Source organism: Xiphias gladius, chromosome 16, assembly GCF_016859285.1.
Source record: "Xiphias gladius isolate SHS-SW01 ecotype Sanya breed wild chromosome 16, ASM1685928v1, whole genome shotgun sequence".
In the NCBI taxonomy this organism is placed as follows: domain Eukaryota; kingdom Metazoa; phylum Chordata; class Actinopteri; order Istiophoriformes; family Xiphiidae; genus Xiphias; species Xiphias gladius.
Window position 1 is genome coordinate 27,181,446 of NC_053415.1, and position 21,400 is coordinate 27,202,845.

Consider the following 21,400-nt stretch of genomic DNA (forward strand, 5'->3'; position numbering starts at 1 on the left):
GCATTTTACAGTGTAAAAATCAGCTTGTCAGTGCTGTCCGGTAAAGAAACTGTGGGGATACTGTTTCTAAATGACCTCAAGCGCAGTTTGGCATTTCTGTACCAGAATTTCTTGATACTTATCGATCAATGTTAATGCTTTATTTTGAAGGTAACGTATTTTTCATCCAATTTTCTGGAAACTTTCCTTATGATTTCTTAAAAATTAGCTGGTATTTAGCTGATGATGACCAGGATATTTCCAAGAAAGGCCTACACAATTTGGTATTAATGATGAGGGAAATAGAGAAAGTGTTAGTTGCTACAGTTTTTAATTACCTGCTCATCATATTTGAGATTTTAAGAAAAACTAGTAATTTCAGTAGTAGGTTAGTGAAGAATAGTTCATCAACAGAGATCAGTATCATACCTTATTACACCGCTACAGATGTATCTGTAGTAAGCTGATATCGGCCCGGCTGAGTTGTTGGTCTGGCTCTAGTTTGTTTTGACTTTAATGGAGATGACCTTTCTCTGTCTGGGTAACCAGTGTTTTTTGTTATTTTTACACCTGTCTGATTTTGTTTTGTTTTTGTTTTTTTCACGTGACGGTTGCTAGGACAATTGAGTTCTTTTTTTTTTTTTTTTTTTAACCGTTCTTCCCTTAACAAGTTTTCTAAATGTCACTGTTCCGTGCGATGGCTATTTAGCACCGCGATGTGTAGTATGATTTTCCGGGATCAGGGCTTGCGGGACACAAGCTAACCCTGGGACTGTCCATTTGGATTTGAACTGTCAGTCAGTCAGCGGCGATGTTAATCCAGATCAGCACAAAATGAACCAGCAGTTGTGTTAAATGCAGTGTCATTGTCACTGCTTGTGTTTGTAGAAGCAAACCTCAGTTGTGTGCTTTTTTTAGAGCCAGCAACCATCCAGCATTTGTTTGCTAACTGTTCCCAGTGTGTGAAACGATGCTAACTGCTAATGGTGCTAACATGATGCTAACAGCATGTCTTGGTGATCTGAACTGTGAAATGCCACTAATCTTTATTTTGTTTTTGTGCTGTTTTGTGTTCTGTGTTGTCATCTCATGGTATCCCCTGGTTTCGCTTTTTCCTTTTCTGATTTACACGAGTTTTTTCTGTTTTTTTTTCTCCGGCTCCCTCTTTCATTTCTCCTCTCACTGATCTGCTGCATGACTTTCGATGTTAAACGCTTCTAATTTGACCTTCCTGTGTCGATACCTGCTTCCCATTGATCTGCCTGCGTTTAATTCCCCACCACCCATTTTTCCGCACCTTTGTCCTGGTGATGTCGGTGTTTTCGGGGTGTGTTTTTCATGGAATGTACTTTGCCTTGCTGTACTTGGTTCACTTTGGTGCCCCGCCTTCCTCCACTACACACACTACACCGACTTCTGTCCACTCACACCTCCTGGTTGTAGCCCCGCCCTCGCTGCCCTGCTCGCCCCCTCCTTCCTGTCTCGACCCCTCCCTCCTCTCACAGGCTTCGCCCCTCCGTAGAGATACGCCGCGTAGCCACGACGACGGAGGCGTGCACAGCCGTGGTAGGTCCCACCTTTTTCCGCTCGCCGGCCTTGGAGGCCGCAGAGCCCAGTTACACACACACACCTGGACTCAGGTGTCTGCTGACTGTCTCCCTTTCAAACTTCTCCATCAACAGTTTGACCTTGTTTTCCTCGTCAAAGCAGAAGAAAGTCTGGGATTCTTTTAATCTCTAACTTTATTGTGTTCTTGACCATCTGGCAGGAAGCCTGTCACCGGTTTCACACTAGGCTCGGTTTTGTTTTTCTCTCTTTAACCACTGTTTTCTTTGAAAACCAGTTTCAGTGGCCAGGTTGTGAAATTCTGGCCTTTTTGGGGAAACAATCACATTCTGGCAGAGAGTTAGATGTCCAGACACGGTAAATATAAAGCTACATCTAGGAGACAGATTTCTTAGCTTAGCATAAAGAAACCGGGAGCTTCTTGTTCTGGGGAACGTTTGTGTCTTGTCTGCTCTTACTGCGACTCTCTACCTCCTCCTGTTGGTGTGAAAGCCCAGGGTGTCAAAGTGACAACTTCAATTTCATTCGTGCTTCACTGATAACTTTCTTCTTAATTCTCCTCTCGACCGCAACTGTGTGTTTTCTGCCTCAGACCGCAGTTCAGGGTGTTTTAGATTACTGGTGCCTGTGTGTGTGTGTGTGTGTGTGTGTGTGTGTGTGTGTGTGTGTGTGTGTGTGTGTGTGTGTCTGTGTGTGGTAGCAGCAGAGACTGATCAAAGAGGAGCTTCACCACACACAGCTTTCATCTCCAGCTGTTTGCGTGTGTGTGGTGGCTGCAGACGAGCAGACGCACATGGTAGAAGTTAGATTCACTGTCTTAGATGGTCTGAAATTATCTAAATTCAGTTCAGTTGCGGCAACTCACCAAGCTTTTCTGTTAGTCAACAAAAGTGAGTGATCTCTGATAACTGCTAATCTTTAGCTGTGAGTCATTTCAACATGAGAAAGCTGAGTTATGTTACATTCAGTGGTTGAGGACTGTGGAAAAACCAACTTTCCGAGTTACTTCATGTCGGACTCCTGTGCACTGTAAAATCTCATAGTCAATTATATTAAATCAACTCTTATCTCATCTATAACTCGGTCTAATTAGATCAGTTTTTCATATCGTCACCTTGTTAGCAAACAGTTGTTTATTTCCAGCAGTTACAGAGCAACATGATCCTTCATCTGGATCTGGTGTTTGTGTCACCTGATGAATCCAAGTCCAGCACTCCCCCCTCTTTTAACTCTGTTTTTGGTCTCCACCAGCTCCTGAGGGAAACATCTGGCTCTTTAGCTGCTAAATGCTCCACCATGTTCGCCAGCTGTTCTCTGACTGTGTCTGTCTGCTGGTTGCTGCTTAGCAGGTAGTGGACAGGGGCTTTTTACAGCTGTTCCTCTGAAAACATCTGCCTGCTGTGGCCGAAAATGACGCTCTGAGAGCGGTGAGAGTGAACCAGAGCAGTAACTTTGTGGTCCAGACTGATAAACAATGAGCTGAAACTCACTGTAAAGCTCCGTAAAGCCGAGGGGAACTGCAGGTTCCACCTTTTACATTGTCATTTGGTACATTGCCATTATGAAGATATTGATTACAGCCACTTCAAATTTTCTGGCTGTCATTTTTATAACATATAATCATGGGTTCAGTCTTGTAACTTAAAATGTTGAGTTCAGTAAATGTCCAGCTGATTGTTCACTTAGCTCATCAAATCAATTTGTTTAGAAAAGCGTGCTGACCCTACTTCCCAACATAGTTTGTGTTTGGGTGGCGCTTCGCCAGGAAGCTTTCCTTTCTAATTTGAAGGCAGTGACCCGATGGAGGTTTGTTATGTGCGTCGGATAAGTCCCATGGTTTTCTCCCGGATCACAACAGTGCAGACCATGATGAAGACAGAGTAGATGTCCACTGGACTGGTCCTAGTAACACAGCGATATCTGTAACAGCTAGAGGCTGCAGAGGGATCAGACGGGACCATTTTTATTTGAGAGAATTAAACATAGTTGGAAAACAATGTCCAATAGGAAACTCAAAACTCTGGTTACAAGTTGAGTTACTTTAACGTGATAAATGACTTATTTAAGAATAACTTAATGAATTACTTTAACTTCATACATTTGTACATAAGTGAAAATTAAAGTTTGTGACTCCACTGCCTGAGGAGCTCGGGCTAATCATCATTGTTAAATCTGTTCTGGAAACTCATTTTTAGCCTTTGAATATTTTTTGTATCTTTTCCGCTTGACGTCTCATTATGTTTTATATGCTGCACATTTTGGTTTTTATCTTCTGGCTGGATCAAATCTTGTTGATTTCATTCCTGTATCTTTGTTTTAATTGTTATTTGTAAAGCATTTTGTAACATGAGATTTTAAAAGTGCTATATTATTATAATATGAAAATATTTGAGTGTGTTAACAGAAGTGAAAAGGTTGGATAAGGCAAAGGCAAAATTTAAGTTTATTGCGGAACTTTTATTGATCGCTGAATGATTTTCCTCAACTTTTTCTTTTTTGAAGGTTGAGTATTTGACTGTCTTGAGTACATTTAATGACACAGTCCCTGCCTTTGTAGTGAACGGCTGAACAGGAAGCAGAGAAGCGGCAGTTTGATCTCATGTGCTGGCTCCTGCGTCAGGGCTGCTTCCTCGGCGTCAAATGATGCAACGTGGCCGGTGTGTTAGAAAGTCTTAAATCTGGCTATCAGAGGCCTGAGACGGCAGAGGCCATATTAGGATTGTCTGATGTGTCTCCAATCGGTCGTGTGTGTGTGTGTGTGTGTGTGTGTGTGGATACAGCATCTGCACCATGAAAGAGTCTGGGTTTTCTCTGTGCACATTTGTGTGTGTGTTGGTGCATGTATGTATATTTTTTGCTCCTATATTTTAAGTGTAAGATAATGGTCCCTGAAGGGGAGCCCACCTCCACTGGAATGGAGTCCAAGATTTTAGAGGGATCAAAGCTGTGTGCGTGAGTGCGTGTGTGCGTGTGTGTGTGTGTGTGTGTGTGTGTGTGTGTGTGTGAGTGTGTGTGTGTGTGTGTGTGTGTGTGTGTCTGCGTGTGCACGTGCACGTGCACGTGTCTGCCTCCCCTGAGCCGAGCTGTGTTTCACTCAGCTGGTCCATAAAAGGCTCTGATATGTTGAAGTTAACGGCGACTCTGAGCTGCGAGCTGTTTAACTGTTCAAGCACTCACAGTAATAACTTCTGCATGTTAACAATCCTTCAGAGACTCGTTGAGTTTACTTTCTCACCACTTCCAGTTTTTTTAAGGACACTTTAAATCTCTGCTTCGTTTTCATTTCAACGTTTTGACTGGTCTTTGTCCTCAGTTCAGCCTCCTCTGGAGGGCCTGGATCAGGCACTACAGCGTAAGCTAACGTATTAACATGGAGTTTATTTTAACTCAGTCTACACTAACTTAACATACCATTAGTGTATCCTAATGCACAGATATCACTTACTGCAGTGTGTGCTATGTTAGTGTGTAGCATCGGTGTGTTATATATTATTATTATAGGAATCATTGTTATTATTATGGCCTCAACCATCTCATGCCAGGTCAGGCCAGAAAGTGACACAGCCAAAACCATGTTGGTACAGTTCCCCCCTAAGTGTTACTGGCTCTACTGTGATTTACAGGAGTACCATCACTTTTGTTAAAGCGTTAGCATGGAGCTAACACAATGTTTCACATATCCTAATCCTGACCTTTCCTAACCTGGGCAACGTCCTAATATCGGTGAATGATGGTAAGTGGACAGGTTGATGTGTGACGATAGGCCTTTAATTCAGGTAACAACATCGTCTTCCCTCCGGCGACAAACTGAGGACAAACTTTACATTTTTGCCCCACTAGCGGTAAAGCTCCAGGATAAGTCTTTAGTGGACGTCTAGTGAAGATCACAGCCTCACGGGGCAGCTAGCGTGGTTGATTTTTCTTTTTGTTCATGTGGATTTTGTCTCTTATGTCCCCTCGGTTACCTGACACACACCGAGGAGCTGAGTTCTCCTCATAAATCGGTGAAGACCAGTCTCTCTCTGAGCTGAGCTCATTGTTTGCTGCTGCAGTGTTAAGAACATTTGTTCCTTACTGTTTTTTGTTTTTTTTACAGCAACATTGTCCCTCTGAAGCGTCATGTGTTCCTACATGACAGGCTTTATGTACTGTATGTGTGTGCGTGATAAGATAATGACTAATGGTGTATAATGGGTTCAGACCTCAGGGAGGGTGACATCACCAGGACCCGACATGCTCACAGCATCACTGCGCCTGACCTCATTAAAAACCAATCGTGTGTGTGTGTGTGTGTGTGTGCGTGTGTGTGTGTGTGTGCATATTGTGTGTTTTTAAACTTGTGATTACTTGCATTTGTGTGTGCTTACCTGTCATGTTTGTGTGTAAAAGCGAGAGTCTGCCTCTGCGAGTTAGTGCATATTTTGTGTGTGTGTGTGTGTGTGTGTGTGTGTGTGTGTGTGTGTGTGTGTGTGTGGGCTTGTGTGTGGGCTCTCTTTGTCTGGCTCGTCCTCACTACTTCTAAGGACGGTTTTAAGGTTAAGACCTGGTTGGAAGGCTACGGTTGGAGCACGGTTTGGGGGGGGGGGGGGTTAGGGTTACAGACTAGGCAGTACGTCATGTCTGTGAGCGTCTGCAGCAACAGTGGCAGCCAGTCAGTTTCTGCAGTGGTGGTTGTTCAGCCTCTCCGTCCTGTAAACAGACTCCATCTTTTAACATGAACTCCATGTTGAATGCCAGTAGTTCAGCTTAGATTCATTAAAGGATTATTTCAACCAAATTTCATAGATTTCAATCAGTCCTCCACCGTCTGTAGTCGTAAATGGCAGATAAAATACATTTGTCTTCCATTTCCAGGTGGAATAAGGAGTTGATAAACGCAGTTGCCATTCCTGCTTAGGGATGGGGTTCAGTCGCATTTAATCGAATTCGTGTCCAGTGTCCAGTCCACATATCTAATCCGAATTCTTTCACATCTCTTATCAAATACAATTAGGTTTATCTTTCCACGTTTGCAAATAACTAAAAAACCAAATAACTCCAGTTCATGGATGTTCAATCACCTTTCGGTGGCTGAGAAGGCAGAAACCCTACAGTTTGTTATTCATGTTCATAACCTCAAAATCAGCCGCGTAACGAGCAGAATGTATGAAATGTTCCGGATTCTGAATTTAACTGGGCGATTGTTCAAATGAGACACCACTCTGTTGTCCCTGTTGAACTGGCGGTCGCACAGTGGTGACACAGTCTGATGAGTCTTTTCGCTCACAAACAATCTTTGTCTGAGTGCAGACAGCAGCTGCAGAGAGACCATTAACCAGAGAACACACAGACTTTTGATTCCAGCCATCACTGAATTAATGTTAGTTATCTGCCACCGGTGACGTTTCCAGCCAAAAAAAGAGAAGCCGCTACCGACATTGGTCTCTGGTGATGAACTAGAGTGGGAAGAGATTTTTCAGCAGCAGAGCTTAATGATCCAAGAACGTTCCCAGCACAACACACTACAGACAGATGACAGATTAGAAGAAAAAAGTTTAAAAAATGTAGAAATTTTGGAGCTGAGTATTAGACAGCGTTCTCCACCGCCATCATCTAAACACCAACTGAGGGAACATCTTTGGGAGCTGAGTTGGAAGAGCTGGAGAATCTCTGACTGAAGCTGGAGGCCGTTGGTGGAACAACACCTTGCTAAGACGCACTTAATGTTGTTCTTTTCTTCCGTTTGTCACCTGTCAGAATCGAAAGACATCTGCAAAAAGAACTCCTCACAGTTTTCGTTCAGTAGTCAAATGACATACGTTTGTCTCAGTGACCCAACTAAATGCGCAGTTCACTGCAAACACGCATCCACGGTTACATTAGGAGTTATTATACAGTGAGGTCTTCGGATTATCGCAGTGACGAGGACACTGTTTCTGGGAAGACAAGATGGACAAGGTGGAGATTTCAAACAAATAAAACAAAAACAAAACAGAAACTTTCTGCATGGCTCGAGACCAGTAGGCGTTAGAAACATCTCTGTGATTTGGACGAATTGACCCTTTAACAGCTACTGCTAAGGTGTGGTTGAGTACTTGATGCTGATGTCAGCTGCTCCAACAGCAGAAACTGAAAACAGAAGTGTGAATGTGAAGCAGGCTGTCGCGTCGTCCTCTACTGTACTTTCCCTGCAGATATAAAGGTTTGAAAATAGGAGACTGAATCTATCTCTGAAACTTATGGAGTGGTTTTACTTTAAAATAGAAACATTTGGATTTAATATTTTCTCTCAGTATAACATTCAGTGACATGTTTTTATATTTGCCACAGTATATATACAAAACCACCCACTCCAGTACTTTGTTTTCTGGCTTGAACAAAAACATTTTGCGACGAATAGAGTTTCCAAGTCTTCGGCTCAATTAAAACCAGACTATTAGTCTCCCGGGGAGTGATCTACATATTAGAGCGGAGCAAGAAACAAGCTAGAGAGGTAGGAAACTTACAGAATGACAAATTAAGGCATAAATAAGAAAGTCAATAAATGATGTTTAAAAGCTATGTGCATGACAATAAAAAGTACGAAAAAGAAGGAGGTGCTGTATGAGGCTGCCAGCCAGTTGGTACGTCTGTGTATATTTAAAAATTAGATCAAATTCAAATATAGAGTAATATAGGGGTTTTTTTCTATACATTAATTTGTGTACATTCTGTTTACTATTTTTCATTCTCGGTAATGGAATCTAATCTTGTTCCATCCGGAGCTCCTGACAGAGTGGGAACTCACAGGGAATTGAACCTGTGACCTTGGCAGCGGCAGCACTTTGCTCTGCAGATTTATGCAGAAACTCAAACCCGTAAACACTCTGCAGTGTGATAAAATTTTCTCTTTCTCTCACATAAAAACACCCGCGGTTCATTTTCGTCCAGATCGGCTCTGTGATCAGAGATTTTATCGGTCTGCCGCACCGTAAAGGCTCCGTGTCAGAGGGTCGCTGCGGCATCGAGCGGTCGCCATGGCGACAAAGGGACGGTTTCCGCGGGACAAGTCTGAGAGGGATAACGACGAGCTCATCTTCAACCTCTCCGCTGTCAGCAGCAGCTGAAACACACACTAATCGTACAGTATGTAGTTACGACCCATTTCCAAGGTTTCCCAGGTCAGTATAGGAGAAAATTAATGCCTTTCATTGTTTTGTACCAGCAGGTAATGATCCAAGAATCAAACTGCTTTCTAATTTCGCTGGCGGCATGGCTTTAGGGATGGCGGTCTACGACTGTGGTCCAGTCTGGAGTCTTTGGCCCAAACTGAAATATCTCAGCAACTGTTGGATGGTTAGCTAGGACATTTTGTACAGACATCCTTGGTCCTCCGAGGACGAATCCTACTGACGCTGGGAACCCCCGGACTTTTCCTCTGAGATTGACATCTTTGGTTTTTAGTAGAATATCTTAGAAACAATTGGATTTTAATGGGGTTCAGACATTCATGTCCCCCTGAGGATGAATTATACAAAATTTGCTGCTCTTCTAACTTTTCCTCTAGCGCCATCATCAGGTCAAAATTTTCATTCGTCAGCCTCAGCTGTCCTTTGTGTTCAGTGCTAATAACCAAATGTTAGCGCGCTAACACACTAAACTATGATAATGAGCATTGAGACCACATGTACCTGCTCAAGCTGCTTTGGGCCGCGGTTACATGTGCACTGCGCGAGTAAAACGCGACCCGTCACGCATCCTGTTTTGACACCTCACTTAATTAAAACAGAAGCGCATCTGCTCCATCGGACGCGCGTGAGACGGACGACCGAAAACTGCCGTGTGCGCGCGGTGTCTGCGTTGTCATGTTGTGCATGTTAACATGCTGACGTTAGCATTTAGCTCAGTGCGCCGCCGTGTCTGAGTACAGCTTCATTCTAAATACTACAACATCCGTGAGCCTCTGCGAACTCTGCGATACAGAAGAAGCCGGGCAGGTGTGTTTTGTTCTCTAACACCACCCAGCCGTGACGTATGTTTGCACTGTTCTTGTGGAAAGAACATGTTGTCACCACTAGTTGGCAGCACAAGCCAGATGAAGTCACTGTTTGGTCAAGAACATTAGTCCAACCTCCGCAGAGCAGACGGCAGACCGGCCTTTTTTCCCCATGTTTGGTTCTGTTTGTGAAACGGGGACCTGCTCACTGTCTTTTGAGAGCTGTGCGAGCAAGTGCCTACAAATCCAGCGAGCTAGGAGTAGTTTATTAGTGAAAGACAGCCACGAGCTGGGTTTTAAAACTACCCCCCAAGACCTTGTAATAACCCACCAGAGGAGGAGACACGGAGACGAGATGCTGCGGGCCCAGAGTGTCCAGATGGAGACAGGCGGAGGAGATGAAAATTGAGGGGGCGGGGGGGCTTCAGCAGCCTGTAAAATGATCTGACCTAGAAGATAAGACTAGAGAGCTAAAACTGTGTGCCCTTCATTATCTCCCCCGTTCTCTCTCTCCACCACAGAGACCGTACGTCACTCAGGATTATCCCCGAGTCAAACAAACAACTCATTACCGAGTCTTTATTCCGCTGTTTGCTCCGGAGGTTTTCCTCTGTTCTCAGAATTCGGGACGTGTCCCTGAAAAGACTCGTGACCATCTAACCTGAACCTGAGATGTGGACAAAAATCTGCAGGTCAACGTTATCACTCATTCTCCTCCCTCCAACCTCAGACCCACTCTAATTTAAAGGCTCATTTCACCCAAATCACGAAAAAAACACATTTTCCCTGCTACCCAGTTGTACGTAGCCATAACTTAGATTTTATTCTGAGGCTTTTGAGTTCAGTAATTCCACAGTAACGTCCATTAGTCAGTTTTATTAACCAAACGTGATATTCTTGAATACTTCAGTAGAAATTTTGTAGCATATTCAATGGAAAATGTCCAGTATCTATATTCAAATTAAGACAAAATTTATTAAGTTTCAACTGGATGGAAATTAAGATTTACTTGTCAATTTCTGTGACAAAACCTTTTTCCTCAGCAAATGTTGAATATTTGAGTATAAATATATTCTGGAAAAAAAAAAATCATTGACACATTTTTATGTTAGAATGTCTGTAGATTAATAAGGAGCGTCCGACAGCAGAAATATTGTTAGGTGAAGAGGCTGCAGTGTTAAAGCACCCAGTGCTTTAACACTGCAGCCTCTCAACCAAAACCAAAACATCGTCACCCTCTGTGCCTCACAGCAGGGCGTGAGCCCACTGCAGAGACGCTGTAGCTCCCTCCGGTGGTCAGTCAGGGGAACTAGACGGATACAAGCTGTGTGTAGAAAATAGGACACTGAGGAGATGAATGATTCAGCCTTCAGGAGCGTGTGTGTGTGGGTGGGTATGTGTTTTGGTTCAGTGTGTGTTAAGAAGCCAAGTGGAACTTTACCTCCTGCAAAATGGGAAAATTCTCATTTTTACAATTTGGTTCTTGTTCTGATTAAACAAACAAGATATAACACGTTAGTCAGTGAGCTTCAGAGGGTCCTGGTTCGGGGATTTGTTGTTTGTATTGCACAGAGCCAGGCCGGCTGTTTCCCCCCGTTTCCAGTCTTCATGCTAAGCTAAGCTAACCGGCTGATGGCTGTCGTATCATAGACATGGTACTGACATGAGAGTGGGATCAATCTCAGCATCTGACTCTCAGTAAGATGATCAGAAACCATTTTCCCCAACAAACTTTGAAATTTTCCTCGAAGCAGATTTGCTAAAAGTTGACACCACCGGATTCTGCGGGTTACAAACAGCTCAGCGCTTGTGTGTCTGTTTTAGCTGTGATGGTTGTAAAACCACATTTTCCCCGAGGAGGTTTCATCAACACTTGGCTGTTTCTCTGGGACGTCCCACTGCTCAGATATGCAGTTAGTAATTAGATCTTCGGCTGCAACTAGCAGCTATTGTCATAATCTGTAGTTTTCCTCAAATAATTGTTCGGTCAGTAAAAGGTTTGCATGTTGTAGGAGTGTGTCAGGATCCAGAAACTAAATACAAAGAAGACTGCTGCTGCAGACCATAGCACGACACTTTGGATTTTAATAAATTGATCAAATCAAATGAATTTAAAATGCAGCTGTAGAAAGAAGCTAACTACATTTACTAAAGTTCTGTACTCTAATACAATGTTGAGGTGCTTGTGCTTGACTTAAATATTATTTTTGTTCCCCTGTTCTTCTCCTCTTCTACATCGCAGAGGGAAATATTTTACTTCTTTTCCACTACGTCTATCTAAAAGCTTTAGCTGCCAGTTATTCGTTATGAATTAAAGGTCGCTCCAGCTCAACCAGTTACAACAGAAGAATGCAACCTACACAGAAATGCCTCAGTGTTAACAATGAAATAGTATAATCCTTATTAATATAACACTCATAGAGGGCATTTCTCTGCAGGATTCGAAATTTAGCCCTTTATACTTTAAGTACATTTAACTGATGAAGCTTGTGTAGTTTTTCTGAAGTATGATTTAATACTTTTACCCGTGTAATGGATCTGGATAGAGTGAGGGACTCTCGTCACATAACCGCTCCTGTGACAAGGCCGGAGCTACGAGTTCACTGAGCTCTGAATGCATGAGTGCACGTGAATGTTCGGCTTACATAAGCTTCCTACATCTTTTATGGCAGAAAGGCTTCTTTTTTTTTTCTGTGTCAGTGGATATCTGAGTACGGATGCGGACGTACAGGACGTTTCTGACTGTATCTACGTCCACAGTTTCTATTCTGGTTTTCACGGCCGTGCTCTGCGTCCGGCTGCTGCTCGCGCAGACCGACCCGACATCTGAGCACCGAGTCTGCTATTGAAGAAATAAGTAGGATTTCATGTTTCGTTCGTCATGTGTAAACACCGATAGAAACTGTCGCTACATTATTGACGAGGTTTTTTGTTTTTTCTTTGCCTCTGGTCAGAGCTTGGATTGTGTGTTCATTACCGTTGAAAATAAAACCTGCGATATTGTCACTAGATTGAAACGTATTGTGTGTTTTGGTGTTCAGGGTCACCTCTGTTTTCTGATGTGAACTTGTGGTGTTTTGTGTAATGAATCAAACCGAGGTCCTGAAGCTCCAGTATCAGCTTGTGAAACTCTCCTGATCTCGAAGCTTTTTTCCTCCTCAGACGTCACGAGTCGTCTCTGCCGGAGAGATGCGTTGGGATTCATACGTTTCAGAGAGTTTGCTAATGTGCACAGACTTTAACCGTGTCACTGTGTCCACGTGAACCTTTCAGTCTAACGTCACCTGTCCTGTTCTCGTTGTATTTGTTGCAGTGTTCCTTCGGAGCCACAAGAGTCTGGAGTCTGTGGATCCTCAGTTCACCATGAGAAGGAAGATGGAGCAGCTCAGAGAGGAACTGGAGCTCATGGAGCAGCTCAGAGACGTGAGACACACTTTCCTTGCTCATCGCTATCAGTTCGATACAACGCACTAGTTTTTAGCAGCTGATTTTGAGTCTGTCGTGTGTTCAATGCTACGTATATTCAGAGTCAGTATGGAGAGATGAAGTCCTGATGTGCTGTCTGGGCTGGCCTCTGTTCCAGGCATCTGTGGCCCAGTGCTCTCATTCAGCATTTCTTTCATCGGTCTTGATGAAGCTCGTTCCTGGAGCTTACCTTCCATATTCTAAGACAAATCAGCTCCACTACAGTAGAACCTTTGTGATTTTGACAAAGAGCACAGAAAAAACACTGCGGCTCCGATGAAACAGCTACAGTTGAGACGGCGCAGGTCCTTGCAGTAAGCCATGGTTTCGTCCGTATCCATAAAACTCCCCAACGCTGTCTGGCAAAGTCATTTTTCACCTCTCTAGTTGTAACCTCTGCTGTCTAAAGGCCAACATGTAACAACCTCCTGACGGCAAGAAGAAGAGCTCCTCTGTTTGTCGTATTTGACTGAACAACGAGAAAAAAATTCAAAAATAGAAAACAGGGCGACCGCTGAACAAGAATAGGACCGAGGATGAGAAATAAACAGAACATACGCCGCACAAAACCAGCGCCCGGTTGACTAGTCTGGCGCCTGCGCAGTCGCAGCGCGGGCAGACTGTGCAGACTCAAATTTTTGGCTGCATGTGGGCGCGGACCCTGTGCGGACTCGGGCAGTTGGCGAAAAGTACGTCTCGCGGACTCTTGTGGACCTGCGGACGTGGGAGCCATGAATCGGCCTTAAAGACGACGACAGTGTTCAGTCCCCTGTTGTTGAGTCGTGACGTTTATCCGAAGCTGGTATCGAGCTTTGGGGAAATGGTGTTGGTGAAAGGCGGCTAAGAAACAGGAACATTGAGTAAAAAAACCATATCTGATTGTTTTTTTAAAATGTTCGGTCCTTATCTAAACACATGACGTGGGCTGGATTTTTAGTTACTAGCGTAGTTACCAATGTCAGTGGGATTTTGAACGAGGTTTTCATGGAAGTTCTGGTTTCACTTCAACTCTTTATTCAGACTAAAATATACTTTAGTCTGACTACTGTATATAGTATATACTAGCTCGTATTAGTATATATTCTAAAATATATATACTAACTGGAAAACACTGTATATTATGACACATAGCTTTTGCAGACTGACTTCCTGGCTCAACCTTAACCCACCGCACTCACACATTCCTGTTTACATCGTTGTTTATTCCTCAGAGCATCGAGAGCAGACTGAAGGTCGTCCTTCCTGAAGACCTGGGCTCGTCTCTGATGGACGGCGTCGTGCTCTGCCATCTGGCCAATCACATTCGCCCCCGCTCTGTCGCCAGCATCCACGTCCCCTCGCCTGCAGTGGTACGTCTGTTTTTATTTCTGATCTCAACTCTTCTCTGATGTAGTTTCTTATAACAAGTTGCTCCTAAAATTGGTTATCGTGGAACTGAAGGTAAGTTTGTTTTGCATCAAAAAAATGTTTGGTTTCTTTAGGGCAGCAGACAAGTTTAAATATTGGGTGCAAACTGTGGTTTAGAAAAGGATGACTTTTGTGTGAATACGTCTTTGTTGGCTTTGTGCTTCCAGCCCAAACTCAGCATGGCCAAGTGTCGGAGAAATGTGGAGAACTTCCTGGACGCCTGCAGAAAGATTGGTGTGCCGGAGGTAAGACATGACCCGGCATATACAATCACCACACCTCCACCCTGTTAGTGCTCTGAGAAGAGAACGGTTGCCTCTCTGAACTGGGGGTCGTTTTTAAGGTTCTTCTTTTTTTCCATAATTTACGACAAAGACCAACATCGATATGATACCAAACACCGAAGACTTCAGGCTGTTCCGTTGAGCTTTTGTCACAATGGAAGATAGATTTTAAACAGAGAGATTAAAGTTGATTCCGTCAAAGATGACGCTCGTTCTTGGAGTCCTAACTCAGTCAAATCTGAACACACAGATATGATGTACATATTTTTACATTCAGTGTGACACACTGTTCAAGGACATCATCATCTCAGATGTCCATTGTTAATAAACATCCATAAATCTCTCTCGAAATCATAGAAAGAAAATCTCCTTATAACTGCAGAACTTGCCTGACAATCGTTATGTTTTTAGGTTTCCCTCAGTATCAAAGTGATCCACTGATAGTTGTCTGTAGATCCACGGCTACACTGCAAACAGGAGCTGATCACAGCTGATTCGGCAGCTCTTCACGTCAATAAACAACAGCTAAGAAAACGGGGCTCAGGTTGTTGGGCCCACAGCGTCAGAGGACATGCCGAGGAAGGATACACCGAATCAACAAAGTTTAGAACTGATGGATGGATGCGGATGATATGTCATTACACACTGGTGGATCTATTAGAAGCTGGGCTTTTCCAGCATTGCTAGTATAAGAAACGGAGCAGCCCCACTGCTGCTGAAGGACTCCAACCTGAAAACACCCCCAGTTCATCGGAGTAACTCCCCCAGAGTCCAGCTGTTACACTTTGTTGTCAGCATGGTTTCAGTTTGGCTCCAGTTGACCAATTATTGATCAGTTACACACAAGATGTAGAAGGAACTGTGAAGGTGTCCTGCAAAACAAACAAATAAATCTTTTTACATTAATATCTATCCAACATTTGCAGCTTACATTATCTTATGATTAATGTTGGTAAGTAGGGTGAAAACTGAAATTGAGGATTTTTGCAGGACACTGACGGCGACACTAAACTGTTTAACCAGATCTGGGAGGAAGGCCGATGGCCCCGTGTTTGTAACAGCTGTATTTCTCAGTCTTTTTGTCATGTGATCCTCTTGAAATCAGACCTGCAGTTAAAGCAGCCTGAACAATGACCTGGGAGGTCAGTACCTCAAAGCCAAGAACTGCTGAATGCAACAATTTAATAAACATCTGTTACTACCCAAATTAAATTTCTATCTTCAAATTAAACCTTGAGAACCACTCGGCCTTTTCCCAGGACTGGTTTAATTCTCCTACCTGCCTCCTTTTTGTTCTCATTGCCTTTAAACGGGGTCATTAATGTCGACATTAATGCTGATTCATCACCGCTGTCATGGCTGCCTGTGGCTTCCAGCTTCCTCCATCAGAATGGCAGCTTCGGTCTGAAACGGAGCCGACTGAGCTGCTCTGGGTTTGTGAGTGTGTGTGTGTGTGTGAGTGACTGAACATACAAAAGTTTAGATTTGACTTTTTCTGGAAAACAGATCTCTGAATGGGAACCAAACCTGTGCACCGCTCAGCAGCGTTAAAGGCATCTCCGCGTGCAGACTGGATGAGTAAAACGAGAACCTGGTTCCACGGTGCAGGTGTAGCAGCTGGACAACTGTCCTGAATCCGTCCAGTTACTGTTCGCAAGCTCTGAAACAGACTTTGCGTCTTTAGTTTCAGGCCGGAGTCAGGCCGCAGTAAGATCGGTACCACTCTCATGTGTGGAAATATGAAGCTGGCTTAACGGAAAGATTGGAAACAGCTAAACGGGCTCAGTCCAAAGGCACCAGAATCCTCCAACCAGCTCCTCTAAGGCCGCATTCAGACCAGCTTTAGCTCTGCATGAAGAAAATCCAGACCCCTCATTTATTTGAACTCCGGCAACACAGCGATGTTGCCAACACGGAGGGGCAATAAAACACAGGTTGTCCAGTCACAAAGCTGAACCTGGCCCAGCTTCTGCCGCAGTGCACCGTAACCGGGCCCAGCGCTGCAGTGGCCAGCCGTACTGCACGTGTCCAAGCGCATGTTCCCGGTGGTTCACTTTGTGACAGGGACGCTGTAATTCTGCACTTTACCCCACGATTGTTGAGAGGAACGATAAAAGAATCGCTGCGTTGACAACTTTCCAGAGTTGTAAAATCCGGTCTTGGAGTATCATTAACCTCTACGCAGCCTTTAAGCGTCTGTTAAGCCTTTAAATGCAGCCATCCGTCGGTCCAACTGGACTCTCTGGATTGGATTTCATTGTCTCCCCGGTACCTGAAAAGACTCACGGGTTAAGACATCGTAGCTCATTTGTTAAAGCCATACAAAAACTCAAGTGTAAAAACATGTGCCAGACTATTTCTTGGTCGGGACCAGTATCTTCCCGGAGGCTCCACGGTTTATAAAGATTAAACAGTTCAGTATGTTAATCATTGAGCTTTAGAGGCGCTGGTAGGTGGGTTTTGTTACCCATGGACGGATCCAGGCTTCCAGTCTTTTTCTCATTCGTTGTGCCGAGCCGAGTTAGTCAGCTGCTGGCGGTAGCGTCATATTTAGCGTACGGACATAAGAGTGGCCTCGGTTTTCTCATACAACTCTTGGCGAGAGAGAGCAAATAAGCATTTCCCTAAATGTCAAAGTTTTGCTCCGGCAACGGGAATCGATAGTGTCGTGGACACTCACAGGCTCGGAGGTAGAAAACCCACATTCTGAGTTTATCGGCTGCCGGAGTCACAGTTAAAACAACAACCTGAGAGCTTCTCACGTCTTGGCGCTGAGGTATTGAAACAGGATGAGCAGGGAGGGGGCATTCACAGCCAACAGGACCCCAGTTAAAGAGAGAGAGACGGGTAAACTGGAAAAGAAGGGACCGTTAAATCATATTCACAATAACTTATAATAATTTCTATTCATATCATCTGTTGTTAATCCAAGAAATTGGATCGTGGAGTTTTTGATATCAAAGGAGAAAGTGACATTTTTCACGTCACTGAGACTGAACATTGGAGTAGAATCTGTCAGTCAGGATTATTTGGTACTTTTGCCTCATGATCATTTTATTATATTTGTTTGTATTTTATATTTTTATATTTGATCCTAAAACCATGTTAGTGTCATTTAAACTTTTTTTTTTTCTGTATATCTGCACAACATTGGTCTTATGGGTTTTCCTCTGTGAGAATAAAAAAGGGGGTCAGTGACGTTTCTTTATTCTGGAGCTGTTTTTCTGGTTGACCTTTGACCCCCATCTCTGCTGCTGCTTGCTGACTGTCTCCGGCCTCTGTGTGGACGTTGCTAACTAGCCAGCTACCTGCAGCCTGAATGCTTTACCTACAGCGCTTCTGCTAAAAGCTTCTCCGAGCTAACGTGCTAACAGCTTCTGTGCTAACGTGCTGGCCTGCTGCGCTGGTGGCTGACCGCACCAGATCTCCCATCAGCCACTTCACCTTTTCATTGTGGTCTGCTCACTGGGAGAGAAGAGAGTCAGGGTTTACACACCTTGTTTCCCTTCTCTCTCAGCAAGCATCCCTGCTGGTTGCCATGGTAACCCCCGCCTGCCTCCGCTCCGCTTCGCCTCACCCCAGCAGCTCACACTCTTAGCTGTGACCTTTGACCTCTGTGTCCATTGGTTAACCTCCTGCCTTTTCTTTCTCTTTTTACTTTCCGGCTGGATCGCACCACGTCTTCCTCCTTCTCTTCCTCGTCTTCTTCCTCTTCCTCTTGCCCTCTCTCCTCCTGTTTTTTTGTTTTTTCGTATTTCTTGATTTTCGCTGATCATCACGCATCCTCTTCTTTTCCTCTCACGTCTTTGTTCCGTCACCTCTGTCTTCTTTCTCTGTTTTTCTCTCATCTTTTATTTCTTTTTTAAACATCGTCTTCTCCACCTCTAATCTCCTCCTTGTCTCTGGCTCCTGCTGGTTTTTGGTTTTTCTTTCTCTTTCTCTCTTGGTGAATATTTCACTCAATTCTTCTCCTCCTCTCCTCACCTTTTCTTCCATCCTCTTCTCTCTTGCTTGAACTTGAAATTTCTTTACCTCTGACTTTCCTCTCTCCTTCATTTACTCGTCTTTTCCATCTTCATTTCCTCTTTTTGCCCTTATCCTTCTTTTCTCTCACCATCGTCTTTTTTTTCATCTTCTGTTTCCTCCATCCTTCCTCCTTCCTTCTTTCCTCCATTTCTCCTCTTCTTCCTCCTGGTTTTTGGAGAATATTTGAACCGTCCCTTCTCACCTTTTCTTCCATCCTTCTCTTCCATTTTTCACCTCCTTTCTCTTGCTTGAACTTTTTGAAACTCTTGCACTCCTCTGTCTTTCCTCCCTCCTTCTTGTCCTCCTCCCATCTTTGTTCCATTTTTATTTCCACTTTTTTTTTTATCCTTCTCTCATTTCCTCCTCCTTACTGCTCGTTTCTTCCTCTTTCTCTTCCCTCCCTCCTCTATTCTCTTTCCCTTTCTCCCTCCCTCCGTTTTGCCATCCTCGCTTCCTTTCTTCCCTCCCTCGTTTCATTCCCACCCCCGCTTTTTTTTTGCGTTTGTCCGTCCTTCCCTTCCTTTATTTATTTCCCCCTCCCTTCCTAATGGGGGCACCAGTCTTCCCTCTGTTCGCCCTACGACATCATCCAATGCCGTCTGCAGCCGGTTCGCGCCACGCTTCGGGCGCTGGTTGCCATGGATACGACGTCTCCGGACAGGAAACGGGAAGAGGCAGTCTTGACTCCGAACCCCGCCTCCTCCGGGGCGTCAGAGACTCCCTCACTGGTCTCTGTGACCACTCAGACCCCGCCTCCCGCCTGGCAGATCTGGGACATTATCGGCTCGAGCCTGGTTCACATCCTCTGCCTAGTCCTGCTCTTTGTGGCCTATAGTTGGAGCGAGCTGACGTAACCGTGACGACAGCCTCCTGTCAATCACCTGCTAGCTCTGCCCTTGTTCTGCCCAGGCTCCTCCTCCTTATTTTTGCTGCATTTATGTCACATGGGAAAAATCATGCTCAAAATTAGACAGGAATCGCTGTAATCGTTGGTCCCGTCCATTCGGACGAAGAGATTCCTTCCTAAATGGAGTTCAGTGGAAGAGATGTGGGGAAAAAATGCACAGTCCTCCTAGAAATGATTTCTTAAGCGGAGCCAACAGTGTGAGTTAATCAAACCAGGTGTGTATTTTCCAAAGTTACAGACTTTTTTGTATGGAATTCCCTCTTTGTGCTTTCACGGACGGTAGGTCTGTTTCCATCCACCTGTTTTTAAAATGTGTTTGGAACAGAAGAAATTTTGTAAAATTCAGAATATCACAAACACGTTTTTAGGCTTTGCTGAGGTGGAAAAGTTGGTGTATTGATAAAAACAAAATGTGACAAAGAGCTTTGGAAACGGACTTGGTGAGTAAACGCTGACGTACATGAAGCAAGAGACTTAAATGTCACTCGTCACCTCCAGTGAAGGACGATGAGGAGACTGGAGCCTTCCTCACATTAACACATGAAACCAACAGAAACGTCAGGTTCCATCACGTTTTCCATCGTCTAAACTCTGACTGATCAACTCTCTTATCCACCTCGTCTCGCCGCGTCCTCTTCTTCTGTGGTGGTTTAACGACTGGAGAATCGGCTCCACCAGCTGTTGATCTCCATCAACCAGCCAGCTCTTATTCACATCACAACAGCTGAGGGTGGAGATGTGCATTAATTTGCTTCTTTTTCTCTTTTTAAAATTTGCACTACATTTAAATGGAAACGTAGCGACAGTTTTGCTGAACTGTGGTGGAGGGAAAGCAACACAATGAGGGACTTTGGTATCAAAAAGACTTTGTAACTTTGTAAGATATTCGCTTGATTTATCTTTTGAATACATTTCTGCACAGAACGAGGACTGTGGATCTTGTCCCCCATCAGGCAGATTGAATTTCTCCATGAAGGGATCTCTTTGCTGCCACTATGGACACCGGGGACACTTACAGCGACCAGTAATGCTTTCAGTGCACATAAGGGCATATGAGTGAACCAAGATAGACTTGAAAAAATGTGAGCGTTTCCTTTAACATTGTTGTGGGCTCATCGACATTTACGCCAACAAATGTGAGAATAGTGATTTTTTTCTTGGTTTTTCTTTTTGCATAAAGACAAAATGAACACTATTCAAAAACTGATTTCACAACATTTCAGTTTCCCCCACGTGGGTTCAGAGTAACTGATATAATCTTTAAACCAGATCTGCAAGTCTTCTGTCCGTCCCATGTGAGACGAATGCAGCATCAGCACGAGCCAAACCTTCTGCTCCATGTTTGACTTTCCCTTCTTCCTGCCGGTTTGGAAAACAATCCGAATACACACGTTTGTGTCTTTGCAATAAATTGATAGCGAAACTCTTTAACAGAGGCAGGACATGTTGGGGCAGCAGGTTACTTGAAGTCACTGATGTCTTATCAACATATTGTACAGCAGGGATACGGGATCTGTGCAGGACTGAGAGGGTTTTTCATCTGAGCGTAGTTTCGGTCGGGAGCTTTGTTTTGTTAACGTTCTGGATCCAATAAAAAACAAAAAACTCCCTGAGTTACAGTTTAACAAAACCTCCGTCTTAAGTCCAAAAAACAGATGTAACTAAATCAAACAGTGCTCCAGCATTTACACCTCGTCCTGACAAGACAAAATCAGTGGTTGCGTTCAGATTATTACTGTAATTATAGATTAACACTGTGCCTAGTGTACAGTATTTAGCATAGAGTGTCCCGGTGTTACTGAGGTGACAATA

General features: G+C 44.0%; 1 protein-coding gene across 3 annotated transcripts in view; it reads left to right on the top strand.

Moving 5' to 3' along the window:
* Positions 1 to 21,400, top strand: part of lrch1 (leucine-rich repeats and calponin homology (CH) domain containing 1) — a 99,338-nt gene that overhangs the window by 70,354 nt on the left and 7,584 nt on the right. For 2 of the 3 annotated variants that reach the window (XM_040147896.1, XM_040147897.1), the window contains exons 15-18: positions 1,423 to 1,545; positions 12,813 to 12,922; positions 14,176 to 14,313; positions 14,539 to 14,616. In XM_040147896.1, coding sequence (XP_040003830.1) covers positions 1,423 to 1,545; positions 12,813 to 12,922; positions 14,176 to 14,313; positions 14,539 to 14,616 — 449 coding nt within the window. The remainder of the gene's footprint in view (positions 1 to 1,422; positions 1,546 to 12,812; positions 12,923 to 14,175; positions 14,314 to 14,538; positions 14,617 to 21,400) is intronic. The other variant, XM_040147898.1, reaches the window with a different exon arrangement.